Source organism: Rhinoderma darwinii, chromosome 3 (genome assembly GCF_050947455.1).
Source record: "Rhinoderma darwinii isolate aRhiDar2 chromosome 3, aRhiDar2.hap1, whole genome shotgun sequence".
NCBI lineage: Eukaryota > Metazoa > Chordata > Amphibia > Anura > Rhinodermatidae > Rhinoderma > Rhinoderma darwinii.
The window spans coordinates 249,333,032-249,352,371 of NC_134689.1; the positions used below are offsets into that span (position 1 = coordinate 249,333,032).

General features: G+C 41.5%; 1 protein-coding gene and 1 pseudogene across 1 annotated transcript in view; both read right to left on the reverse strand.

Moving 5' to 3' along the window:
• The window catches only part of LACTB (lactamase beta), a 61,113-nt gene that overhangs the window by 23,503 nt on the left and 18,270 nt on the right, over positions 1-19,340 (reverse strand). Inside the window, exons 2-3 of the mRNA XM_075857674.1 lie at positions 18,359-18,425; positions 4,385-4,575 (exon numbers count right to left, since the gene is read on the reverse strand). Of these exons, the coding sequence (XP_075713789.1) occupies positions 4,385-4,575; positions 18,359-18,425 (258 nt within the window). The remainder of the gene's footprint in view (positions 1-4,384; positions 4,576-18,358; positions 18,426-19,340) is intronic.
• On the reverse strand, positions 986-3,133 carry LOC142748512 (kinesin-like protein KIF2A pseudogene; annotated as a pseudogene).

Sequence of the window (19,340 nt, forward strand, 5' to 3'; positions counted from 1 at the left end):
GAAATGAAATTCATCCGATTTTAAAACGGACAGGGAAAAAAACGGATGCAAAACGGGTCAAAATCGGCCGTTAAAAATGGCAACACGGCCCGGAACGGATGCAAAACAGATTTTATCGGCCGACACTCGGACCCTGTCGTGTGAATGAGGCGTAAGACTAGCGTTTCAAAGTTGTTTTTTATTAAGACTGGCGTATGAAACGCCAGTCTTAATAAATTCCCCCCATTGTGTGCTTCCTGTGTCTCTTCATTCCTATTGTCAGATCGGGCGAGAGTATAAATTATAGGGACACTTTTTTTTTTTTTTTTTTCAGTTTAAGGCTATGTTCACACGGGGTATTTTGCAGGAGGAATATCTGCCTCAAAATTCCGTTTGGAAGTTTGAGGCAGATATTCCTCTCCCTGCACGCCGTTTTTCGCGGAGTTTTTCGCACCGTTTTTCGCCAGCGGCCATTGAGCGCCGCGGGCATAAAACAGCGCGAAATACGCTTTCTCTGCCTCCCATTGAAGTCAATGGGAGGTCAGAGACGGAAGCGCCCGAAGATAGGGCATGTCGCAGTTTTACTGCTCGCGGGAAAAAGACGCCGACGCCTCCCATTGAAATCAATGGGAGGCATTTTCGGGCCGTTTTTGCAGAGTTTTGCGACGCGGTTTCCGCGTCAAAAAACTCTGCAAAATACCCCGTGTGAACATAGCCTTAAAGTTATTTATTTAAAAAAACAAATAAAAAAACAAAAAAAACAAAACTGACAAACATTTTCAAAATAAGACTTTGAATGGTGTATTTTGGACAAAGTGCCTCGTAGTCCCTACCGATAAATTTGTGCCGTTCGGATCTGAAGCTTGTCTAGGCATCAGTGTAGTGGTTAGCCCAAAAACTGATATCCATCCAAGTGAAAGAGGAAATTTCCACTGACATTATAAAAAGTTGACTTAACGGTTCAAGTAATGGGGTTTTACGGTTATAGTTTAATAATAATGCTATATTACAGGAGAAAGTTCTTTATATGGTGATCCTTCGTTATTTGCTTGCTGGCTTGTTCCTTCTCTTGTAAAGCAGCTCGGGACGATTTCACTTTATCCCGTAATTCAATTAGGATGTCAATCTTCTGCTCTAGGATTGCTTCAAGTTGTGTAGCGTAGGAATGCACATCATAGTCCACCTCTTCAGTCATCTCTAACAGAGCTTTCTCGTCTTCAAGCCATCGTATAGATTCCTGGAACACAGCCCCGTGATCTTCTACCACCTGTTCCTCCATTTCCACCATTTGATACACTGCTTCGTGGAAGGTGAACAGTTGTGGAGAAACCTCTTCTTCATTTTGTTCACATAAGAGCTTGAGATCATCTCTCTGAGGAGAACTGCCCACTTCCCACAGTGATTCCAGGTCATCCAGCTGATTCTGGGCATGATGCAACATGGGGCGGAGGTCTCCGGCAGCGCTCGCATCCACAGTCAGTTCTTTCACTCTGTTTGCATATCTTAAGGTATTTAAGGTATTTTCACAAGATGCCATTCCAGGAGAAATGGTAGCAATCATGCAGGTACGAGAGTTTTCACCAATAAAAGAGTCCCGCAGAACTTGTGTCAGTTTACTCGCCCTGAACGGCGTATGAGGTTTATTTCGACCAAGTGCACGAATGCATTCCTTTAGTGCGAATAAACTCTTGTTTATCGCAGCCCCTTCGAGTCGTGTTTGTCTGTCTGCGCTCGAGGTGTCAGCACCTCTTTCATTTCCAGCCAAATCAATCAAAGAAAATGTACCATGGAGCTTCCCTTTCTGTCGCAAGATTATCTGGAGCACGGCGTGACTTCTAGAAGAGTGTGCATTAGCCGAGGTCTGACCTGATGTTCTGCAGCTATTGGCAATCTCAATGAGTTTGAGAACATCCTCTACACATTTCACTTCTCTTTCCTGTAGGCCAACCACCTGCACCTGCTGCTTGCCATCTTCTAGGACTCTTAATTTGGTTTTACGGTTCAATAAGGCAAATACTTTACCACTGTAAATTTCAAAAAACGTAGCGTATAGTTGAAGCTCTAGTTTCTTATAATTTGGTTTCTTTAGAATCTGAAATACATCTCTTGCTGCAAGAGCATATATTCCTTTTGAACAGTCTTGATTCTTTCCAGAGAAATCTCCACCCATAGTATGAGTTTTCCCACTTCCAGTCTGTCCATACGCAAAGCAGGTGGCCATTCCCTTTTCAAAGATGGTTTCAACAAGAGGCCGTGCAGTGAACCTGTAGACCATTTAATTTGGTGCGGTTTCATCAAAGGCATAGTCAAAGCGAAAGATTTGATTTTCTAAGAATCTTGTGAGGTCCACTTTCTGCTTGGGTTCATGCACCATTATCACATCTTTACTGGGGATTGTAAGGACATCCAAGTCTTTCACACCATTCTCCTTCTTATTTAGAGGGCGTTTTCGAACGCATACACATATCCGATGTTCATCAATATCATCTGCAGTAGTTAGAGGTCGGTAATCCAAACTTCCTCTGAAATCTTTGATCATACACATAATTTCATCGTTTGGATTTGTGGTGTCAACCTCCAGACCTCTTTTCTCCCGAAGTTCTTGCTGTTGTAACCGTCTTCTCTCTCTCTTTTCTTGTAGCTTTTCTACCTCTTTCACACAATTAGATTTTCTCCTTTTCTCCTGGCATTCTGCTGTGCAGAGGCCGGCGGTTCTAGAGGTTGGCTTGGCCGTGCCCGGGCTGTACCGACTGCTCTATTGTCCCTTGCAGGTGTTTTATTCTTAGCTGGAGCCACCGTGCGCCGGTTCTTCACAATTTTATTTACTTTTGTTGTTGGTGTAGGGGGAGGAGGCATTTCAGGGCTGGGGTCAATTTCTTCATCAGGATTAAGTGAAAATATACTTTCCAAATCAATCTCTTTTCCTTTGGTGTCCCCATTTTCAATCCACTCTACAGTGATGCTCTCGCTGTCTTCATCCAGAGAAGTTACCATTGCTTGATGAATTAGTCCATCGCTCCTCTTGATCTCCACATAGACCCCTATCTGGATCTTTCCGAAGATGGCTGCCATGCCTCCTCCACCACCTCCTCCGTACCCCGGTCCCTTCTACTGCTGCCAAGGGCCGGCCTCTCTCCCGCGCTCAGTGGGCTCGCACTTCCAGTTATTGTTTGAAAAATGAGGTCAGCTGACGCCAGGCGATGCCGGGGATATAGGGACACTTTAATAAATATTGTTATAATCTATGTAGGCATACAAGCAGACGGCTTTACGCCAAAGTGGATAATATTCACCCATTTAAGCCACTCCAAGCTTTATTTCTGCTGGGAGATAACTGCATCTGAAGCGTGATATGGGCAATATTCTTATACACAAAATGATTGTTTAACTGGTTGCCGACACAGGACGAGAATGTCTCGTCCTGAGCGGCGAGTACTTGGCGCATTAGGACGAGCATTCTCGTCCTGTGTGACAGCCGTCTTATTTATGATGATTGGTGTATGGTGTAAAAAAATATATATTAAAACTGCTGCGGAACTGCTTTTTTCTGCATTTTCGCCAAAATAAAAATTTATAGAAATTAAACGATAATGTATTTGTACCAAAAAATGGTACCTACATAAAGTACAACTCGTCACGCAAAAAACAAAGTCTCATACAACTACGTCGTACAAAAAATAAGAGTTATGAGCGTCGGGATGCAAAGAGGGAAATATAAAAAAATTGGTCTGTCCTCAAGGCCAAAATTGTTCGTGTCCTTAAGGGGTTAAACCTTGTTGCCCAGCTGAAATATACAGTATTGTAAACGATGAACAAGTATATAGTGGAAAAAAAGTTATACATCAATCAAAATTTAAACAAAAAAAAATATTGTGTATATATATATATATATATATATATATATATATATATATATATATATTCATATGTATTTATTTACTTATAATCTAGCTCTGATAATGGATATAGCCAGCATATAGTATTGAAATGTTTACCTAAGCAAATATAGTTTTTTGGACTATGGGCGAAAAGCAGGGGCCTGTTCACATCTGCGTTGGAGGCTCTGTTAAGGGCATCCGTTGCCGATCCTTCCGAAAATACTGTAAATAGGGCAGAATGCTGAACTATTGTTTCCAGTAAAACCACGGACACCCCGGCGGAACCCATTAAAGTCGTTCAACTGAACCTACCATTTCTTCCGTTGTTCTGCTCCTCTGACGGAGCTGAACAACGGAAATACAAACGCAGATGTGAACAGACCTAATATCTTTGTGTACAAAGATGAAAAAAGTGGGGACACTGTTTTGAAAATAATAATCTGCCAGAAGGCTTTTGTAACCACTACTTTGCTTTGTTTCTAACTTTCTGAATGGTAAAATGACACTCATATAGGCACTGTCCACACCTTTTCACCTTCAAACTCCTTTTCTGGGAACTCCGGTACATACTTCTGCACTGGTGCCTCTAGATCTAGTCGACCCTCCTCCCATAGTTTGGCCACTGCCGTCATAGTAAAGGATTTACTGATACTGGCTACACGCATAACACTGTCTGGTGAACATGGAATCCGGTTCTCCACATCAGCAAACCCAAGACCTATGGAAAAGAAGCACAGAATTCAAGACTGCTTAAGTTATTATATGGATTTTACAAATAATCTGAATGGCATCCCTGTAAATCTTAGAGCAGTCTTAACTCCTCTACAAACCCTAAGGCCTCATTCACACGGCAGGGTTTCCCGGCCGGGTGCCGGCCGTTCATAAATCGGCCGGCACCCGGCTGCATTAGGAATAATAGACCCCTAATGGGGCTATTCACACGACCGATTTTTTGACGGCCGGGAAAACCGGCCGTCAAAAAATAGGACATGCTCTATCTTCGGCCGGGTACCCGGCCGCCCGGCTCCCATAGAAGTCTATGGGGCCGGGTAATACACGGCCATCACCGGGATGTGTCCCGAGTGATGGCCGGGTTTTCCGGCGCTTGCGCTCTATCTCCTCCTTTTCACAGCGCAGAGTGCATGTGAGGAGGAGGAGTTGATGCCATTCGGACTAATGGCATCGCTGTACACTGTGTGGCAGGGCCGGGGTGTACAGCAGGTGGAAGGGAGCGCTGCGCTGGCTCCCTTCCCTTGCTTGTTTTAAAAGCGCCCTGGCCCGGCGACACCTTCGATGGCGCCGCTAGCAGCTGCTGCGGCTGCTACTACTGTAGCGACGCCACTATAGCAGAGCGGGGAGGTATTTCCCCGCTCTGCTATGTGCTAGCCGCACTTTAGCTCCTTGAAGGAGCGGAATCCCCGTGTTTTCGGGGATTCCGCTCCTGGACAGAGCGCTTGATGTCTCTATCCATATCTGGGCAGTGACATCAGGGGAAACTCCTGAAGCGGAATCCCCGAACACATGGGGATTCCCCTTCAGGAGTTGCCGCTGATGTCACTGTCCAGATCTGCCCGGCACGGATGCAAAACTTAATGCAAACCGGCCGGGCAAAATGGCCGATTTTACCGGCCGACACTCGGGCTCGGGAATGACCCGGTCGTGTGAATCCCGCCTTACTATATTCTTGCTGCTGCTTATGAAGAGGCTTTTTTTTTATTGCAAATATTTGTGACTATAACCTGTAATTAATGTTTCTACAGTTACAATTAACCTAACAAGCATATGCAGACAGTTTTCATTTTAACCCCTAGGAGACAACCAAGTTTTGTTTTTTTATTTTAATTTTTCTATCATTGCATAAGAAGAGTCATAACTTTTTTCGTTTTCCGTCGGCTTAGCCGTACGAACGCTTGTTTTATGCACGTTGTAGTTTTTAATGGTAGAATTTAAAGGGATTTTCCAAGTTAAAATGTTTATGTGTCAGCGCTTTTAACCTCTGAATGTGATTACATTTTGTAATGCGCTTACTGTATCAAAATTGGCCCGTTTCCTGATGCTGCCATGGGGCACATGACTAATGATGTCACTTTCTTTGCCCCCTATGTTTAAGAGCCATATACCTATCACGTGGTCAAACTGTTGCAAGTATCTGCCTGGTAGATGGCACGTCATTAGTGACGTGTCGTGTATGGGCTGTTCTGTTATACAGCCAGGAACGCGCATGCGCGGTTCCTTCTATTCTCTCACTTGACAAGTGGACAAAAGTATGTAAAGCCGACGCAATCAACTTTTTGCCATACATATTTTTGCAGGATATCTTTACATTTGAAAGTTTAGTTGAAGAAACAAATGGTCTGCCGAAGCATATTGGCCAGTTGTAGTAAAAAATGACACTGTTTTACGTCTGACCCATTATGCCTTATATGCTGAGAATATCCATATGTTGAACGTACACACTGAACACAGTATGGACATAGCCTAAAATCGACCAATTTTGCCATGATACAGTAGTAGGGACACATAACTAATAAGATCAACTACAACTGGTTACCAAGCAAATAAATCTGTGGCCATCTAGCTGTTAAATTGCTTTATTTAAAAGACAATAGCAACTTTATTGGCGTTTTCTTTATTAGAGACTATAAAGGCAAGCTGTACAATTGAGGGTATTGACTCCTACAAAGGTTTTCCCATGAAGGACATTTATGACATATCCACAGGAAGCTCAATGTGGACAAGCTGAAAAATAATTCTCTGACTCAATAATAAAATTAAGCGGATCCTTTTCAGACAGTCTGGTAAAGTTGGTTGGAAGAGCTGTAAGACATGTTTTGACTACAAAAACGTATCAGGCATTTAGGCTAAATGTACACGATCGTGCAGTATTTAGGGTCATTTGCAGATCGTGCTCATAGTAATAAGTATAGGAGAACGGTCCTTAAATGCGAAAAATAGGACATGTCCTATTTTTTGCTACTCATTTCTACACCTGTAAATATATGGGAAGGTATCTGTGGCTGATAGAATGTCAGTATTTTATCCGCAATTACGGATCCGTAATTGCAGATAAATACTATAGTCGTGTGCATGAGACCTTAGGCTACATTCACACGAGCGTGACAGAGTTTAGATGCGTAAGAAACGGGCGTAAATTTGTCCGTGTGCATTGCGTTATGCATCAGTGTGCTTTGTGTGTGGCATGCGGTTTTCACGCACTCGCAAGCACTTCTTTTTTTTTCAATGTAATTGATGCGTAAAACACGAACAGCACACGGATGTGCATCCGTGTGCTGTCCGTGGTTTTCACTCACCCATTGACTTCAATAAGCGGCTAGGTGCATGAAAACGCAGCAATATAGGACATGCAGTGAGTGTCACACAACGGACTCTCGCTGCGTAAAAACTCCTGCATGTGTGAATAGCCCCATTGCAATCAATTGGGCCGTGTGCTGTGCGTTCTTTCAACGCCCAGCACACGGTCGAGATTCACGCTCGTGTGAATAAGCCATTAGGCCTCATGCACACATCCTTTGCCCATCATACAGCCGCTAATGACGGATGCCTTTAGTGTGCAGTCCGTTGTTTAAACGGACCAAATTAATGAAATGGCCGAGACTGTTCCGTCAAAAATGGTCAGGAGTAGGAGCTGTCCTATTTTTGTCGGAACGGCCACACGTTTCCGTTAAAACAACGGAAGTGTGCATGGCACCATAGAAATTAATATTTCAGTGTGCTATCCGTTAAAATAACGGATAGCACACTGAAGAAAATAACTGAAGTGGGAATGAGGCCTTACTCTTTTGATCAACAAGATACACCATTGTACAGTTAGACATATAAAATAAACATGGCAAGAAGTCCATGTTTAGGAAGCACCTACCCGAAGTTGTGTCAGAAAAAATTTTGACGGAGTTGTGACCTATTTTAGATTTATGCTAATGACTTTCTTAAGACAACTGGGCGTGTTTTTACTTTTTGACCAAGTGGGCATTGTAAAGAGAAGTGTACAACGCTGACCAATCAGAGTCTTACACTTCTCTCCATTTGTGTACTCAACACATAGTGATCTTGTGAGATCACGATGAGCAGTCACATTAACGTTACTAAAGTGTCTTGAGAGTGGAACCCTGGATTCGCAAAAACAGATGTCAGCGGGGAGTGACGGGATTGGAAACCATGCTTAAATCTAACTAGACGCCAAAGTAATAAAGAATGGTATGAGAGGAGAGAAAGATTCTTCAGAGTAGTCGGTAGGGGTGTAACCATCCACATCAGTGATCCCCAAGAATATGGGGCAAATTGGGCCATTTCCAAGGAAACCCAGAGTGGCGCCTTACCTGGGGGTGGGAATTTGTCAGCAATAGTTGAGCCACTCTAGCTTCCTTATAGGATTTGAGCAGATTGGGGACTGAAAGACCCCCAATTTTCTTATGGAACATCATTATACGTGTCGATATTCTAGGGCGTTTATTGTTCAGATGAATTTAAAAATGTCCTTTTGGAGGGCTTGTAGATCGCTCTTCTGAAAGGGGGCATGGCGAGGGTTCTAATTAAGTAAAGCAGTCTGGGGAGGGTAACCATTTTAATCGTGTTAATTCTGCCCACCCAGGAAATTGGTAGTTTGGTATATTTAGCTAAATCAGACCTAATGGCCTTAAACAACAGAGGAGAGTTACTTTTATAAAGGGTATCAAGGGTGGGAGTTAGGGTTATGCCTAAATAGGGAAGACAATATTTTTGGGTGTGAAAAACGAAATTTAGCTCCAATGGTTTTTGTAGAGAAGGTGGGACGTTACAATAAAGGGCCTCTGGCTTGGATTGATTTACATGAAGACCTAGGTAAAAATACAGACATAAGAGATACTATTTATATTGTATAGTGTGTATAATTGACTTGTACTTTTCTCATAAAGGCTCATATGTGAAGGGTTAAACTTAAAGGGAAGGTGTCATTAACTTTTTTTTTTTTATCATATTGCTTTTAGTATGATAAAAAATTAAAATTTATTTATTTGTGTTCTACTTTTTATTTATTTTTACTTCTCTATGGGGTCTGCCATTTTTTTTTTCATCTCTGTATGTGTCGATTAACGACACATACATCCCCATAGATAATGCGAACGGGAGCCGTTCCATTCACTGCAGCGTACCCAGTCTGTGCGGGAACGGCGCATGCGCCGCTCCCACACAGACCAAAACGAAGCTCGTAAGCAGAGCGAAATCCGGCGCCATTTTCATGTGGACCGGAAGCTGCTGCCGGACAGTCAGATTACGACTTCCAGCCGCGGCTTCCGGCCATGTTCAAGGAAGCGAAGACGCAAGGAATTGGAGCGGAGACGGCAGGAGCAGGTAAGTTATGTTTGTGTATGTGATGTGTGAATTATGTTCGTGTATGTTTGAGTTATACTGTCTGCTTAGCACTGTATCTAATCCTCCTACACTGTGCATTCGCTCAGAAAATGGCGGCACACAGTGCAGGAGGTTTGAAGATTCAACCCCCTCCTGCTCCTGGCACTAGCCAGAATAAGGGAGGCGGGATTGTGTGAGCGAGTGTGTCTACCCCAAATTTGCAGCATAAAGCAATGAGGTTGCTTTACCACAATGACCATGCTGCAATTTTGGGAACTGCTCCCTCTAGTGACCAGCACATGGAAAAGTTATAAATTAGAATCTAATTTATAATATTTCCTGACTTGTGAAAAAATTAAAAAAATTAAAACAATGTGTAATCACTTAAAGAATAATTGTTTAACTAAAAAAAAATAATTCTTGTGACACATTCCCTTTAACAAACAAATAACAATGAACATGTGTCCAAAAAATCTTTAGCGCATTCAATAAGCAGATAGTGCCCCTAGGGGTGCACATCTCTGCCACAATGAGTCTCAAATATGAGGTAATCACGATGGCCGGCAACAGAAAGCCTGGAAAAAAAGACATAGCCTTATAGTTTTCCTAAAGAACAAGGTATAGTATAGGTGGTTTAACCCCTTAACGCTCAGTGACGTACTATTCCCTCATGGAAACCGCCCCGTTCGCGCTCCATGACGGAATAGTACGTCACAGGAGTAACGGGCATTTTGGCCGTCCTCCCGACACATGCAGGAGCTATGACAGCTGCTGTCTCGTACAGCAGCTGCCGCAGCTCCTACAGTGGGGACCGATCGCTGTGTTCACATCGCGGCTTTTTAGGGGTTAAGCTACCATCGCCGGCCTGCTACACGATAGCGGCCGGCGATGGTGACTATGGCAACCGGACACCAAACAATGGCGCCCGGCTATGCCATCGACGGAAGCCTAGTGGGTCCTGATAAAGTCTTGCTTGCTGTCAGTGAGTAGCTGACAGCTCTAATACACTGCACTATGCATGTAGTGCAGTGTATTAGAATTGCGATCAGGGCCTCCTGCCCTCAAGTTCCCTAGTGGGACAAAGTAATAAAGTAAAAAAAAGATGTGTAAAAATAAGAAAATAAAAGTTTTAAAAGTGATCAAAGTAAAAATCCCCCTTTTTCCCTTATCAGTCCTTTATTATTAATAAAAATATATAAACAAACAAATAAACTATACATAATTGGTATCGCCACGTCCGTAACGGCCTGAACTACAAAATTATTTCGTTATTTATGCCGCCCGGTGAACGCAGTAAAATAAAATAATAATAAACCGTACCAGAATCACAATTGTTTTGTCACTTCACCTCCCAAAAAATGGAAAATTAGATCAAAAAGTCGCATGTACCTAAAAATGGTCCTGATCGAAACTACAGTTCGTTACGCAAAAAATAAGTCCTCGCACGGCTTTATTGATGGAAAAATAACAAAGTTATGGCTCTTAGAATAAGGTAACACAAAAAGTGAATGATTTTTTACAAAATGTATTTTATTGTGCAAACGCCATAAGACATAAAAAAAACTATAAACATCTGGTATCGCCGTAATCGTATCGCCACGCAGAATAAAGTGAATATGTCATTTATAGCGCATGGTGAACGAGGTAAAAAAAATAGAATAAAAAACAATAGTAGAATTGCTGTTTTTTAGTCACCACGCCACTTAAATTAGAATAAAAACTGATCAAAAAGCTGCATGCACCCCATGAAAACTGCAATGAATTCCTAAAGGGGTCTAGTTTCCAAAATGGGGTCACTTTTTGGGTGTTTCCACTGTTTTGGCACTACCAGACCGCTTCAAACCGGACATGGTGCCTAAAAAAAAGGAGGCCTCAAAATCCACTAGGTGCTCCTTTGCTTTGTAGGCCGGGGCTTCAGTCTATTACCGCACTAGGGCCACGTGTGGGATATTTATCAAAACTGCAGAATCTGGGCAATAAGTATTGAGTTGCGTTTCTCTGGTAGAACCTTTTGTGTTATAGAAAAAAATGGTATAAAAAGGATTTTCTGACAAAAAAATAAATAAAGGGAAAATAAGACATTTTGATGAAAAATGACATTTTATTGGAAAAAAAATCATTTTTTTAATTTCACAGCCCAATTCAAATACGGGCTGTGTAAAAACTGTGCGGTCAAAATGGTAACAACAACCATAAATTAATTCCTTGAGCGGTGTAGTTTCCAAAATGGGTTTCACTTTTGGGGGATTCCTACTGTTTTGGCACCTCAACACCTCTTCAAACCTGGCATGCTACCTTAAATATATTCTAATAAAAAAAAGAGGCCCCAAAATGCAGTAGGTGCTTCTTTGCTTCTGGGGCTTGTGTTTTAGTCCATGAGCACACTAGAGCCACATGTGGGACATTTCTAAAAACTGCAGAATCTGGACAATACATATTTAGTAGTATTTCTCTGGTAAAACCTTCTGTGTTACAGAAAAAAATGGATTAAACTTGAAATTCAGCAAGAAAAATGAAATTTGCAAATTTCACCTCCACTTTGCTTTAAGTCCTGTGAAATGCCTAAAGGGTTAAATAAACTTTCTAACTGCTGTTTTGAATACTTTGAGGGGTATAGTTTTTAAAATGGGGTGTTTTATGTGGGTTTCTAATACATAGGCCCCTCAAAGCCTCTTTGGAACTGAACAGGTACCTTAAAAAAATGGCTTTTGAAATTTTCTTAAAAATATGAGAAATTGCTGTTTATGTTCTAAGCCTTGTAACGTCCAAGAAAAATAAAAGATTGTTCAAAAAACGATGCCAATCTAAAGTAGACATATGGGAAATGTGAACTAGTAACTATTTTGGGTGGTATAACCCTCTGTTTTACAAGCAGATGCATTTAAATTCATAAAAATTAATTTTTTTCTACATTTTCTCAAAATTTTGCAATTTTTCACAAATAAACACTGAATATATCGACAAAATTTTACCACTAACATAAAGCCCAATGTCTCACGAGAAAACAATCTCAGAATCGCTTGGATAGCTTTAAGCATTCCAAAGTTATTACCACATAAAGTGAAATATGTCAGATTTGAAAAATGGGCTCTGAGCCTTAACCCCTTAAAGGGAATGTGTTGGCAGCAAAACATGTTTTTTTTTTTTTTAGTTAAACAATTAGTGTATAGGTGATTAAACATTGTTCTATTTTTTTTATTTTTTTTTCACAAGTCAGGAAATATTATAAATTGGATTCTAATTTATAATATTTCCCATTGCTGGTCACTAGATGGAGCCATTCCCAAAATTGCAGCATTGCATGTGGTAAAGCAACCACATTGCTTTATGCTGCAAAATTGGGTAAAAAGCCCTCGCTCTAGTGAGCTCTCAGCATCCCCCCCTCCTTTATCCTGGCTAGTGCCAGGATAAACGAGGGGATTGAACGGTCTAACCTCCTACACTGTGTGTCGCCATTTTTTGAGCTAACACACAGTGTAGTAGGTTTACATACAGTAGTAAACACACACAAACACGAACATACATAGAAATCTCTTACCTGCTCCTGCCGCCGCGGCTCCCTCCGGCCCGTCCGCTCCGTCTGCTGCCGCTGGTCCAAGTGCACAAGTCCGGAAGCCGCGACCGGAAGTAGTAATCTTACTGTCCGGCCGCGACTTCCGGTCCACAGGAAAATGGCGCCGGACGGCGCGCATTTCAAATTGGACTGTGTGGGAGCGGCGCATGCGCCGTTCCCACACAGACGGCGTACATTGAAGTGGATGGAACGGGCCCCGTTCGCAGTCCCTATGGGACTGTGGCTACCGTATTCCATGTCTGTATGTGTCGTTAATCGACACATACAGAAATGGAAAAAAAAATGGCAGCCCCCATAGGGAAGAAAAAGTGTAAAAATAAGAAAAAGTAACACACAAACACACAAATTAATCCAAACGTTTTTAATAAAGCACTAACATCTTTAACATATTAAAAAAAAAAATGTGGTAACACTGTTCCTTTAAGGACGCAGCCTAGTTTGGGCCTTAAGGCTCAGAGCCCATTTTTCAAATCTGACATATTTCACTTTATGTGGTAATAACGTCGGGATGCTTAAACCTATCCAAGCGATTCTGAGATTGTTTTCTCGTGACACATTGGGCTTCATGTTCGTGGTAAAATTTGGTCGATATATTCAGTGTTTATTGGTGAAAAATTGCAAAATTTAGAGAAAATGTTGAAAAAATAGCATTTTTCAGAATTTAAATGCATCTGCTTGTAAAACAGACGGTTATACCACCCAAAATAGTTACTAGTTCACATTTCCCATATGTCTACTTTAGATTTGCATCGTTTTTTGAACATTCTTTTATTTTTCTTGGACGTTACAAGGCTTAGAACATAAATAGCAATTTCTAATATTTTTAAGAAAATTTCAAAAGCCTTTTTTTTAAGGTACCTCTTCAGTTCTGAAGTGGCTTTGAGGGGCCTATGTATTAGAAACCCTGATAAAACACCCCATTTTAAAAACTAGACCCCTCAAAGTATTCAAAACAGCATTTAGAAAGTTTTTTAACCCTTCAGGCATTTCACAGGAATTAAAGCAAAGTGGAGGTGAAATTTGCAAATTTCATTTTTCTTGCTGAATTTCAATTTTATTAATTTTTTTTTCTGTAACACAGAAGGTTTTACCAGAGAAACAATACTAAATATGTATTGTCCAGATTCTGCAGTTTTTAGAAATGTCCCACATGTGGCTCTACTGCGCTCGTGGAATAAAACACAAGCCCTAGAAGCAAAGAAGCACCTAGTGCATTTTGAGGCCTCTTTTTTATTAGAATATATTTTAGGCAGCATGCCAGGTTTGAAAAGGTGTTGAGGTGCCAAAACAGTAGGAATCCCCCAATAGTGACCCCATTTTGGAAACTACACCCCTCAAGGAATTCATTTATGGTTGTTGTTACCATTTTGACCGCACATTTTTTTCACAGCACGTATTTGAATTGGGCTGTGAAATGAAAAAATTTTAATTTTTTCCAATAAAATGTCATTTGTGATCAAAATTTCTTATTTTCACAGGGAACAAAATACCCTATTTTGTTGCCCAATTTGTCCTTAGTGCGACAATACCCCATTTGTGGTGATAAACTGCCGTATGGGAGGGCTCAGAAGGAAAGGAGCGCTATGTGGTTGTTGGAGTCCAGATTTTGCTGGATTGGTTTTCGGGTGCCATGTCGCATTTGCAGAGCCTCAGAGGTATCAAAGCAATGGAAACCCACCAGAAGTGACCCCATTTTGGAAACTACACCCCTCAAGGAATTCATTTATGGGTAATGTGACCATTTAGACCCCATAGTTTCTTCACAGAACTTATTTGAATTAGGCTGGGAATTAAAACAAAATTATTTTTTTCAAATAATATGTAGTTTTGGCTGAAAATTTCTTATTTTCACAAGAAACAAAATACCCCATTCTGTTGCGCAATTTGTTCTGAGTGCAGCAATACCCCATTTGTGGTGATAAACTGCCGTTTTGGCCCATGGGAGGGCTCAGAAGGAAAGGATGCCCATTTGGCCTACTGGGGATTTTCTAGTGCTTAGTCATGTATGCAGAAGCCCCTGAGGTACCAGTACAGTTGAAACCCGCAAGAAGTGACCCCGTTTTAAAAACTACACCCTTAAGGCATTCATCTAGAGGTGTAGTGAGCATTTTGACCGGAGACATACACCCCATAAACTGTAATGTGGGTTCTCCTGGGTACGGCAATACCCTACATGTGGCTGTTATCAGCTGCCTGGGCACACAGCAGGGCCCAGAGGGAAAGACGAGGGGGGATAAGCTGTGCGGAGTGCATCAGGGTAAGTAAAATTGGGGTAAATTATAAACCAAGGGATGTATGATCAATTTTAAAACACTCTGTCACATTGATGTATTGTGTCATCCCTTATCGCCCTCTTATAGCAGACTTTGGACCTCTGTTGACTTTTTCCCTTCTTGCCAGTTTGGGGAACTTCTCCTGGAAAGTGTTGCCGCCCTGGTACGATGCGTGTGGCCTTGCTTCCAGAAGTACTGGGTGCCCCCCCTTCTTGGTCCCTAAAGATTAGGTTCTTGATAATCACCTCTTGAAATTCCAGGAAAATTCCCCTCTGGACTGTACATCGACGTAGCACGTACACATTGTACAATGCCATCTGTATGATGTGCACGGCCAGCTTCTTATACCACACCGCATGCGCTGTAGGGCATCAGGACTTGATCTGACAAGTCCATCCCTCCCATGTACCTATTGTAGTCCAGGATGCAGTCTGGTTTGGGGGTGGCCTTTCCTTCATATATCCTAAATCTTTAGGTATACCCTGATGCACTCTCGCACAGCTTATACATCTTGACGCCATACCTTGCCCTTTTACCCGGCAGGTACTCGCGGAATTGAACCCTCCCTTTAAAATGTACAAGGGACTCATCAATAGAAATACACTTCTCGGGGGTGTAGGCTTGGGAAAACCGGGCACTGAAACGGTCTAATAGGGGTCTCCGTTTATACAAACGGTCAAAACTGGGGTCATCTCGGGGTGGGAACGGCTCATTATCAGTATAATGTAAGAAGCGAAGTATTGCCTAATTTATTTATTTTTTTAGGTTCCAGTTCAGTTCTGAAGTTGCTTTGAGGGGCCCATATATTAGAAACCCCTATCAAACACCCCATTTTAGAAACTAGACCCCTCAAAGTATTCACAACAGCATTTAGAAAGTTAGTGGATTTTGAGGCCTCTTTTTTTATTAGGCACCATGTCCGGTTTGAAGAGGTCTTGTGGTGCCAAAACTTTGGAAACCCCCCAAAAGTGACCCCAATTTAGAAACTAGACCCCTTGTGGAATTCATTGTCGTTTTCATGGGGTGCATGCGGCTTTTTGATCAGTTTTTATTCTATGTTTAGGTGACGTGGTGACTAAAAAACAGCAATTGTACTATTGTTTTTTCATTCAATTTTTTTTACAGCGTTCACCGTACGCTATAAATGACATATTCACTTTATTCTGCGGGGCGATACGATTACGGCGATACCAGATGTTTATAGTTTTTTTTTATGTCTTATGGCGTTTGCACAATAAAATAAGTTTTGTAAAAAATCATTCACTTTTTGTGTTACCTTATTCTAAGAGCCAGAACTTTTTTATTTTTCAATCAATAAAGCCGTGCGAGGACTTATTTTTTGCGTAACGAACTGTAGTTTCGATCAGCACCATTTTTCGGTACATGCGACTTTTTGATCTCTTTTTATTCCATTTTTTGGGAGGTGAAGTGACCAAAGAATTGTGATTGTGCTACGGTTTATTATTATTTTCTTTTACGGCGTTCACCGTGCGGGATAAATAACTAAATAATTTTGTAGGTCAGGCCGTTACGGATGCAGCGATACCAATTATGTATAGTTTATTTGTTTGTTTATATATTTTTATTAATAATAAAGGACTGATAAGGGAAAAGGGGGGATTTTTACTTTTAATAGTTTTAAAACTTATATTTTCTTATTTTTACACATCTTTTTTTTACTTTATTACTTTGCCCCACTAGGAGACTTGAGGGCAGGATGCCCTGATCGCTATTCTAATACACTGCACTACATGCGTAGTGCAGTGTATTAGAACTGTCAGCTACTCACTGACAGCAAGCATAGTGGGTCCTGACGTTGTCAGGACCCACTAGGCTTCCGTCTATGGCATAGCCGGACGCCATTGTTTGGTGTCCGGTTGCCATAGTCACCATCGCCGGCCGCTATCGGGTAGCAGGCCGGCGATGGCAGCTTAACCCCTAAAAAGCCGCAATCTCTATAGAACGCGGCTTTTAAGGGGTTAATCAGCGGGGACACAGCGATCGGTCCCCGCTGTAGGAGCTGCGGCAGCTGCTGTACGAGACAGCAGCTGTCACAGCTCCTGTATGTGTCGGGAGGATGGCCGAAACGGCCGTTACTCCCGAGACGTACTATTAGGTCATGGAGCGCGAACTATACAGCTACCATGACCTAATAGTACGTCCAGGAGCGGGAAGGGGTTAAGGCCAAAACAAGGCTGTTAAGGATGCAAAAAAGTGTGGAGAAATTGTGGGTTTTTTTCTCCCCCCCAAAAAAAAGTTTATAAAAGTTAATCAATAAATTATATGTACCCCAAAATGGTGCTATTAAAAAATACAACTTGTCCCGTAAGAAACAAGACCTTATAAAGCTATGTCGACGCAAAAATAAAAAAGTTATAGCTCTTTGAGTGAGACAATGGAAAAACGTAACAAATAGCTTGGTCATTAAGGCCTAAAATGGGCTGGTCACTAAGGGGTTAAATAAGGCTATGTTTACATCTGCGCTAGAATTTCTGTTATTTTGTTCCATCATAGGAACAGAATAACGAAAATAACGGAATCATCGGATCCGTCAAATGACGGAAACCAACGGTGCCCAAAGGAACCCATAGACTTTACCTATTGAGTTCCGTCAGGTTTCCATCACTTTGCCAGACAAAATTGCGCTGCATACTGCTCTGTTTTATCCAGCAAATATGACTGAATCTGTGACAGAAGCTCCTAAAAAAGCCTCGGACGCAGTTGTGAACACAGCCTTAAACAACTTGCACATTAAATTTATAGCATCTCTTGTATTTGATCGCTGTATGCCGTAAAAAAAAAATTACGTAGGATTTTTTTTTTGGCCAAAATAAACCTAATATAATTTAAACACTAATGTATAAGTACAAAAAAATATGGCACCTATGAAAAGTACAACTAAGTTGAGCAAATCATAAAAAAGTAATGACTGCCTGAATGCAAAGAGGAAAAAATACTAAAATATTCTGGCCCTCAAGACCAAATTTAGCCTGGTCCTCATGGGGTTAAATGTGTTTCTAAATCCTACAGCTTATGACAAAAGGAGAAAACCAGTAAACTAAACAGAACTTGAGGAGTTCATGTCTTTTTATAAACACAATAATATTTGTTCAGGCCCTGTATAATAATATAAATGAGCTCTCTGTATTTCGCTAACCACTTTTCAGAACAGAAAATCCTGTTGTATTTGTTTTACCACATGGCGTTGAGTGTTGCCTCCATTTTAGCGCCTATACAATAGTACTTTACTATAATGTTCATTTTCAGATACTCACAGCACAGTGTAACATTTCTGTAAAACGTACCTTCCGACCAAACAGCTTGTCCATCTACGGAAACAGCCACAACTATCCCTGGAGATCCTACTTCATCCTGAAAAGCAATGTAAACTGGTCATTTATGATCATATCATGTGCCAGATTTCCATCTACAATGGTAAACTCCACTCCGCTTTTTTTTTTTCATTATTTTTTTTAAGGCACTGCGTAGTAAATCTGAGGTAGACAGCTGAATTATAGAACTAGTAGAGTGACAAACATGGCCAATCCCTCTTTCCTCGCGATGGAAGACACTAAGGTCTTCCCACACACAGTAGATCATCATCGGGTTCAGACAACTTTCTTCTAGTGTGAATGTCCAGCTTCAAAGCTCATGCACACAGCCATATAAAAAGGCCTGTACTGTACCTCTGTATACCTCACATTTTATAGAGACATAAAGAGGGTTTTTTTCAGTCAGATTTAATATGAATCTAACAGAAAATGTTCTTTTCTTTAGAATTCTCCATCGGACTGCCTACATACCAAGGTATTCTGCCCTAAACCGTTGCTTCTAAGGGAATATATTTTCGTACATATGGCTCTGCTGTGTGCATGAGCCCTAGGCCAGGTCCACGTGGGACGGAAATGCTGTGCGGATTGCAGTATCAGCCATGATTTACGTTCGTCCACATGCTGCAGATCCTTTTCAGCAATGAAATGAACATGCTATAGATTTCCCCCTTTTCACGTAGCAGCTGAGGATTTTGCTGTGTGGGTACCCCATCTCTACCGCTGCATTGTAGGAGCTTAGTTAGCAGTGTTGTGTCATTGACAAGCTTGTTAGGGTTGTGCTCACACGTGGTGTACTTACAATGTATTTCCACAGCGTAAAAACACTACAATCTATGCCTATAGGAAAATATTCTACAACGCAAGAACTCTAGAAATCTGTCTACGTGGCAGAATATTTTTCCTGTAGGCATACATACAATGCAAGTACCACACGTGTGAGCGCACTTTTAACTAT